The sequence below is a fragment of the Nerophis lumbriciformis genome, linkage group LG21 (genome assembly GCF_033978685.3).
Source record: "Nerophis lumbriciformis linkage group LG21, RoL_Nlum_v2.1, whole genome shotgun sequence".
Classification (NCBI taxonomy): Eukaryota; Metazoa; Chordata; class Actinopteri; order Syngnathiformes; family Syngnathidae; genus Nerophis; species Nerophis lumbriciformis.
Window position 1 is genome coordinate 10,227,000 of NC_084568.2, and position 13,621 is coordinate 10,240,620.

Genomic DNA, 13,621 nt, shown 5'->3' on the forward strand with positions numbered 1-13,621 from the left:
TGTTTTAATCTTTTCTGGAAAGACATTTGCCCACTTTACCGACTTTGTGTCCTCCGTTTGCCGCAGTGGTGATCCCGCTCACCGACTCTGAGCACAAAATGCTGCCTTTGCACTTTGCTGTGGACCCCGGAAAAGACTGGGAATGGGGCAAGAACGACACCAACAACACGATGCTGGCCAGGTATGGCGCCATCAACCACTTTCCCCCGCCACCAACTAGGGCTGCACGAAAATCTACCGTATTTTCACAGAAATATTCTGTAAACGTTTTTTTACATACCTTAATTTTTTCCAAACGGTGTCTGTAAAACGGCTGATCAAACAAAACAGAAGTCAGCGTCATGGACCCACTGGCTGCGCAAGCTGGCTCTCCAATCAGCTAAACAGACTCAATAACTCCACGGTGACGTTATGGTGAATTTACTGAGGCAGCACGGTGGAACAGGCCTCACATTACGAAGGTCCTGGGTTCGATCCCGGGCTCGGGATCTTTCTGTGTGGAGTCTGCGTGTTCTCCCCGTGACTGCGTGGGTTCCATCCGGGTAGTTTGGCTTCCTCCCACCTCCAAAGACTTGCACCTGGGGATAGGTTGATTGGCAACACTAAATTGGCCCTAGTGTGTGAGTGTGAGGTGGCGACTTGTCTGAGATAGGCTCCGGCACCCCCCGCGACCCAGTAAGGGACAAGCGGTAGAAAATGGATGGATGGATGAATTTGTGAAACTGAAACAATAGAAAAAGAATGCCATTAAAAGTTAACAATACTAACACAGACACTCGTAAAAGTGTTAGCATATTAGCTAATGCTAACGACGCTAGCTTGATTACATTACGATAGCACGTACAAATATGTCTGAAAACACTCTTACAGACATCACACATGGGATGTTTTAGTAAGTAAGAATTGTTTTAGTTATATTGTAAAACTTACAAACGTCACTTGGAGTGATGAATGAAGAATTCATACGAGTAGAAACGCTATGGACGGCTAGAGGATGGAATGGCACTTTTACCCGAGGTTGAAAGCACTAGTGAGTGAACTCGTCCATAAGATGGCTCCATAGCACAAACAATAAATCACATTTTCAGTGTATTTATTTTTATTTTTTTAACTTTTTTGAAAAATCCATAAATTAGCCCCACCATCTCATAAACCGCAGGGTTCAAAGTGTAAAAAAAAAGCAGTGCCTTATAATCCGGAATTTACAGTAATTGCAATTTTTCTCTCCAAAATTGTGATTTTTATATTTAATACATACAAATGCATAAATTGTGTAAAGAGTGAAGGAAGACATGTTACTTTTAGACTGTCAATAAATATATTCTTGTTTCAAGGTGCCACACATTGGAACAATATGCAATCATTCACTTTCAAACTATTTGTCTTCATGCAGACAGACTCAGAGCTTTTGTTTACATCACACTCTTAAACTGAAGAAACAATCAATACAAACTATACAGTGATTATAATGTAATGTAACCATTTAATAGGATACAAACTTTTATTTCCTATTACTGTAGAATTGTTTACCATTGTACTGTCATTGGAAGGTAAATAACTCCAACTAAATAAATAAATAAAACAACTACCGTATTTTTCGGAGTATAAGTCGCTCCGGAGTATAAGTCGCACCGGCCGAAAATGCATAATAAAGAAGGAAAAAAACATATATAAGTCGCACTTTTGGGGGGAAATTTATTTGATAAAAGCCAACACCAAGAATAGACATTTGAAAGGCAATTTAAAATAAATGAAGAATAGTGAACAACAGGCTGAATAAGTGTACGTTATATGACGCATAAATAACCAACTGAGAAGGTGCCTGGTATGTTAACGTAACATATTATGGTAAGAGTCATTCAAATAACTATAACATATAGAACATGCTATACGTTTACCAAACAATCTGTCACTCCTAATCGCTAAATCCCATGAAATCTTATTCGTCTAGTCTCTTACGTGAATGAGCTAAATAATATTATTTGATATTTTACGGTAATGTGTTAATAATTTCACACATAAGTCGCTCCTGAGTATAAGTCGCACCCCCGGCCAAACTATGAAAAAAACTGCGACTTATAGTCCGAAAAATACGGTAAATTGACTCTTACTTCTGTAAATAAACATTGAACATCCTAAAGTGCATTTTTTCCCCAGTCGGGAAAAACTCGGTTGGATATTGTCTTTTTGTTTGTTGTCATCACGCGATCACGGCGTTCTCGCTCTTTCGTCCGTGTTGATGGGCTCGTATTGCCCATCTGATTTGAAGCTGACATTTTCCTTCGTAACCATACTTCTTCCTCCTAATTTTTGTTACTTTGTGCCACTTTTTCACTGGCGAACGGCGAGCTCTCTGTCCGTACTTCCTGTTTGTGCAGCCTTGCTGAGTCACCCTCCGCCCACCGAGACAAAGATTGTGAATGGCTGGAAAGAGGGCTCACTGCATGTTGAATAAAGGCGCACAGAGCGAGACCAATTTCTCCGTGTTTGAAGCCAGAGACGAACAAAAGCGAAGTTCCAACAATTCGGATTGGCCAACATGTCTGTCACTCAAATCGATTTAATCGTGCAGCCCTAACAGAAAGTGTCACATGTGCTGTCCTTGCAGAGTGTGGTGTGTTTGTGTTTAGGGATTAAGATTAGACGCTCGCTGTCGCTGACGACAAGATTAGGTGTAAGTAGCATCCAGGAATGGAGCGGAGAAACTAAAGAGCTGCTCTCAAAATAACCTCCCACTCCACGGACTTTGTGAACGGCCGCTCCTTTGTCATCATCGTCGTCACAATGGATCGCTTGCAATTCATATGTCTCGCTTGTCTTCTGCAGCGTGGCTCTCTCTCTGGAGGCGAAGCTCCAGATGCTGCACGGCTACATGAACGTCAACTGGCTGCCACTGCCCTGCGAGGTGAGCACACCAGACCGCAGGAGTCGCCGGGTGCATGCTCGACCAGAGCAAATAACTTAATGCGGGGGGTGGGATAAACTAACAAGGGGGGGAATAATCTAATAGGGAGAAATAATCTAATGGGGGGAATACACTAACAGAAGGGCGAATAATCTAATGGTAATAAACTAATAAGGGGTGGAAATAATCAAATTGGGCGGGGAACTACCAAGAGGGGGGTATTCTAATGCAGTGAGATACAGTCTGGTGTGCCGTGGGAGATGATCTAATTTCACCTATTTGGGTTAAAAATATTTTTTGCCAACCAGTAATTATAGTCTGCAAATAATGTGTTGTTGTCGAGTGTCGGTGCTGTCTAGAGCTCGGCAGAGTAACCGTGTAATACTCTTCCATATCAGCAGGTGGCAGCCGGTAGCTAATTGCTTTGTAGATGTCGGAAACAGCGGGAGGCAGTGTGCAGGTAAAAAGGTGTCTAATGCTTAAACCAAAAATAAACAAAAGGTGAGCGCCCCTAAGAGAAGGCATTGAAGCTTAGGGAAGGCTGTGCAGAACGAAACTAAAACTGAACTGGCTACAAAGTAAACAAAAACAGAATGCTGGACGACAGCAAAGACTTACTGGGGAGCAAAGACGGCGTCCACAATGTACATCCGAACATGACATGACAATCAACAATGTCCCCACAAAGACGGATAAAAACAACTGAAATAGTCTTGATTGCTAAAACAAAGTAGATGCGGGAAATATCGCTGCTACAAGGAAAATACCAAAAAAAGAGAAAAAGCCACCAAAATAGGAGCGCAAGACAAGAACTAAAACACTACACACAGGAAAACAGCAAAAAAAAACTCAAAATAAGTCAGGGGGTGATGTGACAGGTCGTGACAGTACACCAACTTTGAGACAAGAGCTATATTGATGCATGCTTGGTTATGGTTTAAAGTCATATCCAACAATTGGGACAACAACTTTTTACTGTCAACTGAGATTCATTTTTTAATGATTTCTGCTGGTGGTGTGCCTCTGGATTTTTCAACGCAAAAAATGTGCCTTGGCTCAAAAAAGGTTGAAAAACACTGTTCTAATGAGGGGAAAATAACCTAATTGGGAGAATAAACTAACAAGGGGGGACTAACCTAAATGGGGGGGTGACGACAACAAAACTGTGCATGTCAGCACAAGTATTTACTGCAAAGAAGACTTTTCTTCTATTTTACTAAAGTCATTTACAAAAGGTAAACATGCTAGGCTATCGGCTACTGGGAGCTAGCAGCTACACAAGCTAGACATAGGTAATAATCATTGAACAAGCATAGGTGACATTTGTCAATATTAACAAGTATCAAATAATTACAGTTGCATGTTACTTACACATACAAAGTCTCTAAGGCAAAAGCATATTAGAAAGTATCCAGTAACAAACGTGTCTGCATCATTCATTTTACAGCGTCAGGAGTCAACTTAAGTAATTATTGTGGTCACAAAACAACAATTATCACCCCACTTTAAATCATAAAAACACATTTCAGGCAGTTATTAATAATTAGGTTGGTGCTTATCATAGGGATGGTCACCGAATTCTGCACTTTTTTCTGCACCGACCAAATCCCGGAGGTGCTATTGATCACTGATTCGGGAAAAGTCTAACGGCACCATGTTACGGTACCTGAATTGCACGTGACGTCAGGTCCAGTTGCATACTGAGCCGGCTCTCACTGTGGATGTAACGATAAACGGTATTAATGATACCCGCGGTATTACTCCTGACAGTTAGTATGACCGTTTTAAATAAAAATGATTGAAAAATGGTGATAACTGCACTGTCTTTCCCCGTTAAGAAAGGACATCCGCCAATCTAAAGTTATATAAAGTCATTACTGTCTGTATTTAAGAGTGTACATTAAACCTACAAGAGTGAGTAAGCCGAGAAATACAAGACGGAGGTGCGTTTAAAGACTGCTGAAGAGTAGGACAACCAAGAAGTAGAACAGCCAGCAAAAACATTAAAATGAAAAATACATTTTATTTGCAACACACTTTTTATTTAGATAAATCTTAAAGTGCGACAGTACAAACCAATATTTAAAACAATAATGTTTAGTCATTAAAAGATCAAATACTAAAGCTAAAACACTATCAGTATGTCTTTTTATTTTAGTTTTTAACATTTTTAAATATTTTAACGTGAGTATAAGTACTTTTTGGATATTGCGATTATAATAATAGTGCTAATTTTGGTCACAATACCCTCATTTATTGGTACATCATTAACTCTTAACACTTGGCAATCACTCCAGCAGCACTGAGAGCGGACTCAGCCAAACTGCCTCTAGGTCATTTTCAATGCCAACAAAGAAATGTGATAATAAAAGAAGATACAACAACTGGACAGAAATCATCAGTCAGCTCATTTTTAAATGTTCCAATTAAAAATGTGATTTTATTATTGAAAAAAAAAAATTGCTACATTTAAGTACGGGTATCGAGTACCAGGAATCGGTACCGCATCGGTTAAAAATGGAAAGGGTCCCCATCCCTACTTGCCATTTTTGTCTGTTTGATCATTTCACTTGATTGAATATTTTCTAATATTCCACACTACTGAATATTGGAAGTATGTATGATTCATGCTGATATCGCATTGAATTGATATCGGTATTGGCCAATACTCGAGGGTATCCTATCAGAAGTGAAGAAGTTTCATTTGAAGCATTGTGCCTTTAAATGAATAAACAAACAAACACACGAAACCAATGAGGAGAAAAACTGCTCATTCAGCATTTACTTGATTTAGCCTATTTTCCGGACTATGGAGCGTACGGTATATAAGCCACACCCACTACATTTTTGGAAAAAAACATAGTTTTCCATATATTAGTCGCAGATATATACGTTGTGAAATAAGTTATTGACACAAAAATATTTTGTAAATGTTTATTTACATACCTTAATTGTTTCTAAATGGTGTCTGTAACACGGCAGTAAAACGGTTGATCAAACAAAACAGAAGTCATCGTCCCACTAGCTGCGCAAGCTAGCTCTCCAATCAGCTAAACAGACTCAATAACGCCACAGTGTCGTTTTGGTGAATTTACTGAGGGATTTGTGAAACTGAAACAATACAAAAAGAATGCTGTTGTACGTTAGTAATAATAACACAGACACTCGTAAACATGTTAGCATTTTAGCTAATGCTAACAGCGATGGCTTGATTACGTTACGATAGCACGTACAAATATGCATGAAAACACTCCTACAGACATTCAAAATGGGACGCTTTATTAAGTAAGAATTGTTTTAGTTATATTGTAAAACTTACAAACGTTGCTTGGAGTGAAAAAATGAAGAATCCATACGTGTAGAAATCAATCAATCAATGTTTATTTATATAGCCCTAAATCACAAGTGTCTCAAAGGGCTGCACAAGCCACAACGACATCCTCGGTATAGCCCACATAAGGGCAAGGAAAAACTCCTAATGCTACAGATGGCTAAAAGATGAAACAGCTCTTCTATTTCCGGTTCAAAGCTTTCAACTAGAGATTTCCGATAATGGCTTTTTTGCCGATATCCAATATTCCGATATTGTCCAACTCTTAATTACCGATTCCGATATCAACCGATACCGATATATACAGTCGTGGAATTAACACATTATTATGCCTAATCTGTTGTGATGCCCCGCTGGATGCATTAAACAATGTAACAAGGTTTTCCAAAATAAATCAACTCAAGTTATGGAAAAAAATGCCAACATGGCACTGCCATATTTATTATTGAAGTCACAAAGTGCATTATTTTTTTTAACATGCCTCAAAACAGCAGCTTGGAATTTGGGACATGCTCTCCCTGAGAGAGTATGAGGAGGTTGAGGTGGGCGGGTTTGGGGGGTGCGGGGGGGTGTATATTGTAGCGTTCCGGAAGAGTTAGTGCTGCAAGGGGTTCTGGGTATTTGTTCTGTTGTGTTTATGTTGTGTTGCGGTGCAGATGTTCTCCCGAAATGTGTTTGTCATTCTTGTTTGGTGTGCGTTCACAGTGTGGCGCATATTTGTAACAGTGTTAAAGTTGTTTATACGGCCACCCTCAGTGTGACCTGTATGACTGTTGACCAAGTATGCCTTGCATTCACTTGTGTGTGTGAAAAGCCGTAGATATTATGTGATTGGGCCGGCACGCAAAGGCAGTGCCTTTAAGTTTTATTGGCGCTCTGTACTTCTCCCTACGTCCGTGTACCACGCCGTACAGCCGCTTTTTAAAAAGTCATACATTTTACTTTTTGAAACCGATAATTTCCGATATTACATTTTAAAGCATTTATCGGACTGACGATATTATCGGACATCTCTACTTTAAACAGCAGGAAACATGTGTAGGCATTCGCCCAGCTGCACCTGCATTGAGCAAACTCGTCAGGGAAGAAAAATCCGTAAATTCGCCACAGCATTTTATAAGCCGCAGGGTTCAAAGCGTAGGAGAAGACTAACGGCTTATAGTGCGGAATTTACCGTATTTATTTGTCATGGAAAAGAAGTCTGCTTTTTGTCGGGAACGAGACGCTGGTTGAATTCCACTGACTCGTATTTCTGCTCCTTCCAGCAAGCCCCGCTGGCACAGCCCGAGTCCCCCACCGCGTCCACAGGGGAGGACGCCCGCACGCCTCCAGACTCGGGCGAGTCGGACAAAGAGTCGGTCAGCAGCAGCTCTAATGGCAACGGAGACAGCGGCACCGCGGCCAACGGCGGCGGTCCGTCGGTCAAGAACAGCTCCTCGTTTTCGTTGGGACACAAAGACAAAGCCAAGAAGGACAAGAAGAGGGCGGAGTCCGTGGCCGACAAGCTTGGCAGCTTCAGCAAGACTCTGGGCAGCAAGCTGAGGAGGAACGTCGGCCTCATGGCGGCCAGGAGGGAGGGCGGGTTTAAGAAGAAGACCTCCAAGAACGTTAAAGATGGCTCCCCGACCGCCAACGTCTCTGAGGATTCCGGGAAGGGTTCCCCCTCCTCGGGCAGCGAGCGCCTCAACGGGACGGGCAGCAGCACGGACAGCGACACCTACAAGTACAGCGCCGACGTCAAAGTCAGCCTGGGAATCCTGCGGGCCGCCATGCAAGGCGAGAGGAAGTTCGTCTTCGCCGGCATGCTCGCCACGGACAACCAGCACCCGCTTCGCGAGCAGAGGATCCAACGGTACCTCACCGAAGTGGAGGAGCGCTTCCGAGCCGAGCAGGAGCAGCGGCGAGAGGCGGAGCGTAAGGGCGTGGCCTACGCCAAGAAGGAGGCGGGCGGCGAGCTGAGCTACCGATCTTATGAGGCCAAAGAGGAAGTGTGCGAGGGCTCGTCGCCGTCTTTGAAGACCAACATCCTCAGCCCGGAGATGTACTCGCGCTTCATGACCATCCCGCGAGCGTCCGTCAACGAGCCGCACCTTCAGGTACTCAACAGAGATAATCGGCGCCAACTAGCAGGCGGCTCTTCCAGCAACGAAGCGCCGTCTTACGCCACCCTCCCGCGCCCCTTCCCCAGGGGCCCCTCCCCCACGGGCCCCTCCCGCCCTCTGTGCAATAACTCGCAAGGCCACGACACGTCCCTCGGCCCCGCCTCCATGGCGCTGTCGTACCGCGCCGAGTTTCCCCCGCCAGACTACTCCGGTTGCGAGCCCGGTGGGCGGAGCTTCCAGGAGCCCGGCAGACATTACTCCCTGGGTGGCGCTGGCGGCTTGGCGAGCTTGCAGTCCATTCACTGTCAGACGCCGAACTGCAACTACTATGGACATCCTGAGACGGGAAACTACTGCTCTTACTGCTACAGGGACAAGAAGGACACACAAGCCGACATCCAAAGGTTCTAATGGACCTGGTCTGACCTTCTCTAGGACACGTGTGGACCACAAGGTTCTAACGGACCACGTCTGGGTCTGACCACGTGTGGACCACAGGGTTCTAATGGGCCACACCTGGTTTTAATCTTCTCTCGGACACGTGTGGACCACAAGGTCCTAATGGACCACATCCGGTTCTAACGGAAGACATTTTGTTCTTCCTCCTTTTAGCCCCAGCGAGATTTAAACAGGTGGTCTCTGAGCGTTTGAACGTAGAATCTAATAACTGCACTTCTGTTACCTTTTACTGCGGCTTTTATACTTGTGTGTGCGTGTGTGTGTGTGATAGACTCCTTCTATGGCCTGCCCACTGTCACCTCCTAGTGGAGAGAATGTATACGACATGTGGCAGCATTCATTGACAGCCATTCTTGTATACATAATACATCCATCATATATACATACATACATACATAACATATACATAAATAACACATGCAGTAAAATATACATGCATACACAATATATACATACATACATATGCAGTAAATACACAAATGATACATAACTCATATCTACAGTAAATACATACATAGGTAATAGACACAGTGAATACATTCATACATAATGCATATACAGTACATACATACATACAGTAAGTACATCCATACATAATACGAATATACAGTAAATACATACATTCATATATACCGTACATACATATATAATGCATGTATACAGTACATACATACACACATTCGTAATACATACATACAGTAAGTACGGGGAGGTGTCCGGGTGGCATCCTGACCAGATGCCCGAACCACCTCATCTGGCTCCTCTCGATGTGGAGGAGCAGCGGCTTTACTTTGAGCTCCTCCCGAATGACAGAGCTACTATCTGTCAGTCCCGATCTTTAAGGTAGAGCCCCGCCACCCGACGGAGAAAAATCATTTCGCCCATGATCTTCCCCTGCGGTCATAACCCAAAGCTCATGACCATAGATGAGAATGGGAACGTAGATCGACCGGTGAATTGAGAGCTTTGCCTTCCGGCTCAGCTCCTTCTCCACCACAACAGATCGATACATTACTGAAGACGCCGCACCGATCCGCCTGTCGATCTCACGAGCCACTCTTCCCTCACTCTTGAACAAGACTCCGAGGTACTTGAACTCCTCCACTTGTGGCAAGATCTCTTCCCCAGCCCGGAGATGGCACTCCACCATTTTCCGGGCGAGAACCATGGACTCGGACTTGGAGGTGTTGATTCTCATCCCAGTCGCTTCACACTCGGCTGCGAACCGATCCAGTGAGAGCTGAAGACCAGATGAAGCCATCAGGACCGCATCTGCAAAAAGCAGAGACCTAATCCTGCAGCCACCAAAACAGAACCCCTCAACGCCCTGACTGCGCCGAGAATTTCTGTCTATAAAAGTAATGAATAGAATCGGTGACAAAGGGCAGCCTTGGTGGAGTCCAACCCTCACTGGAAACGGGTCCGACTTACTGCCAGCAATGTGGACCAACCTCTGATACCAATCATACAGGGAGCTGACAGTCCGATACCCCAAACTCTCTGAGCACTCTCCGCAGGACTTCCCAAAGGACACGGTCGAATGCCTTCTCCAAGTCCACAAAGCACATGTAGACTGGTTGGGCAAACTCCCATGCACCCTCAAGGACCCTGCCAAGAGTAAAGAGCTGGTCCACAGTTCCATGACCAGGACAAAAACCACACTGCTCCTCCTAAATCCAAGGTTCAACTGACGTAGCCTCTACTCCAGTACACCTGAATAGACCTTAGCGGGAAGGCTGAGGAGTGTGATTCCACGAAAGTGGGAACACACCCTCCAGTTTCCCTTCTTAAATAGAGGAACCACCACCCTGGTCTGCCAATCCAGAAGTACCGCCCCCGATGTCCACGCAATGCTGCAGAGTCTTGTCGACCAAGACAGCCCCGGTACATACATACTGTACATACATACATGCTAACAGTAAATACATACTTACAGCAAATACTTACATACATATTTTTTAGTAAATACAGTATATACATACATATATGCATAGATATTTTCAGTAAATACCTACATACAGTAAATACATACATACCTACCTACATACATACATACACTACAAACGTACAGTAAATAAATACATACACTACATACATACAGTAAATGTAAGCACAGACACAGTGATGCAAACGTAAACAAACTTTTCCAGTCCTCTAATTTGAAGTTACGTCTCGAAGGTTATTATTATTTCTTTCATTATTTGTTGCTGTTGTCAGACACTATAAACCCTCAGTGGGCACTAGAGGGCGCCATGCACAACTCCACAAGTCACTAAAGTCTCCTCGTGTGTGTGCAAGTGGACTAAAGATTCTGGCTGTGCAGCATTTCCTGTCAAGTCTAACCTTCCATCCACTTCAACACGAGATCACATATGTTCTTCTTTTTTATGCTTTCCAAGTTGGAACTTGTGGGTTCATGTCCACAACCTTCTACTATCCAGGTGACAAGGCATGATTTATAATCTAGAATTAACTTTCACCAACTCCGAGGCAATGCAGCAGCTCAATATGTCAATATAGCAGCAATTGAGACACAGGAAACATGCCACTCTGTATTAACTATCAAACAGACGTGCAGAAACTTGAGGCTTCCTGGTTCAATTCCAGCTTCTGTCATTCTAGTGGCTGCCGTTGTGTCCTTGGGCAAGACACTGTACTGGTACAAACCGGCTTACCACCAGCAAGCTTCCAGCGCTTTTAAGCAATTGTGGAAAAAGTGCATCACAAATATCATTCATTCATCAATTCATCCAATTCTCACCATGACAAATGAGATCAGGGTGTCTACAACAATAAATGAAGTTTCATCAACAGATTATTATTCACATCCAGCCAGGAAGAAGAAGCTGTTGTAGCGTGCAAACACACACTACATTAACATGTCCGCCTGTCTTCATTCACCACTTAACTCATTCAACTCTTCTGTTAAGGACCGATACATTCTCTGGATCAATACGTTCTCTGGATCAATACAATTAATGGATCAATAAAGGAGGTCACTAAAACCTGCTTTCTACCAAAGCGGTCTAGTTGGCGACCAGGCAAGACGACAAAGTGTTTGTTTGCTCATACAAGAAGTTTCTGAACACTTTGTAAGTGCACTGAACAACAAAAGTTCAAGTTGGAGTTCGATGGGAGAGTTGATGAAATCAGTTTGAACTTGCAAAGATTGTGTTTGTTTTTATTTTGGAAGGGCGACTTTGACGAAAGATGACAGTTTATTTTTAAAAGTTCACTACAAGCTTCTGCACAAATCAAAGCACTTTCCTCGCATATGTCAGAAAAGTTTTCTTGCGTACGTCATCGTAACAGAAAAGTTTTTCTTGTGTATGTCATAACAGAAAAGTTTTTCTCGCGTCCGTCGCAACAGAACGTTTTTCTCGCATACGTCGTAACAGAAATGTTTTTCTCGCATATGTCGTAACAGAAAAGGTAGTCTCGCGTCTGTCGTGACAGAAAAGTTTCACCTCGTGTACGTCGTAACAGAAAAGTTTCTTCTCGCGTCGATCGTTACAGAAAAGTTTCTTCTCGCGTCGGTTGTAACAGAAAAGTTTTTTTCGCGTCGGGTGTGACAAAGGTTTTTTTCCACGTACGTCGTAATTGAAACGTTTTTTTCCGCGTCTTAACAGAAAAGTTTTTCTTGCGAACGTCGTAACAGAAACGTTTTTCTCGCGTATGTTATAACAGAAAGGTTTTTTCTCGCATACGTCGTAACTAAAACGTTTTTCTTGCGTACGTTGTAACAGAAAGGTTTTTTTCTTGCATACGTCGAAACTGAAACTTTTTCCCGCGTATGTCGTAACAGAAACGTTTGTCTCGCGTCTGTCATAACAGAAAATATTTTTCTTGCGTCCGTCGTAGCAGAAAATATTTTTCTCGTATACATTGTAACAGAAAATATTTTTTCCGCGTCTTTTAACAGAAGAGTTTTTCTCGCGTACGTCGTAATCGTAAATATTTTTCTTGCGTTTGTCGTAACAAAAGTTTTTATTGCGTACCTCGTACCAAAAAACATGTTCCTTGCGTACGTCGTAACAGAAAAGATTTTTCTTGCGTAATCTGACAGAAAGATTTTTCTCGCGTTCGTCGTAACAGAAACGTTTTTCTCGCGTATGTTATAACAGAAAGGTTTTTTCTCGCATACGTCATAACTAAAACGTTTTTCTTGCGTACGTTGTAACAGAAAGGTTTTTTTCTTGCATACGTCGAAACTGAAACTTTTTCTCGCGTATGTCGTAACAGAAACGTTTTTCTCGCGTCTGTCGTAACAGAAAATATTTTTCTTGCGTCCGTCGTAGCAGAAAATATTTTTCTCGTATACATTGTAACAGAAAATATTTTTTCCGCGTCTTTTAACAGAAGAGTTTTTCTCGCGTACGTCGTAATCGTAAATATTTTTCTTGCGTTTGTCGTAACAAAAATTTTTATTGCGTACCTCGTACCAAAAAACATGTTCCTTGCGTACGTCGTAACAGAAAAGATTTTTCTTGCGTAATCTGACAGAAAGATTTTTCTCGCGTTCGTCGTAACAGAAACGTTTTTCTCGCGAATGTTATAACAGAAAGGTTTTTTCTCGCATACGTCGTAACTAAAACGTTTTTCTTGCGTACGTTGTAACAGAAAGGTTTTTTTCTTGCATACGTCGAAACTGGAACTTTTTCTCGCGTATGTCGTAACAGAAACGTTTTTCTCGCGTCTGTCATAACAGAAAATATTTTTCTTGCGTCCGTCGTAGCAGAAAATATTTTTCTCGTATACATTGTAACAGAAAATATTTTTTCCGCGTCTTTTAACAGAAGAGTTTTTCTCGCGTACGTCGTAATC

At 42.7% G+C, this 13,621-nt stretch overlaps 1 protein-coding gene across 2 annotated transcripts in view; it reads left to right on the forward strand.

Annotated features, from left to right (window-relative positions):
• Nucleotides 1–9,167, forward strand: part of otud7b (OTU deubiquitinase 7B) — a 94,732-nt gene extending 85,565 nt beyond the window's left edge. For both annotated transcript variants that reach the window (XM_061983110.1, XM_072915542.1), the window contains 3 exons: nucleotides 67–181; nucleotides 2,827–2,905; nucleotides 7,502–9,167. In XM_061983110.1, coding sequence (XP_061839094.1) covers nucleotides 67–181; nucleotides 2,827–2,905; nucleotides 7,502–8,749 — 1,442 coding nt within the window. In that variant the 3' untranslated portion in view covers nucleotides 8,750–9,167. The remainder of the gene's footprint in view (nucleotides 1–66; nucleotides 182–2,826; nucleotides 2,906–7,501) is intronic.
• The last annotated feature ends 4,454 nt before the right edge of the window (nucleotides 9,168–13,621 follow it).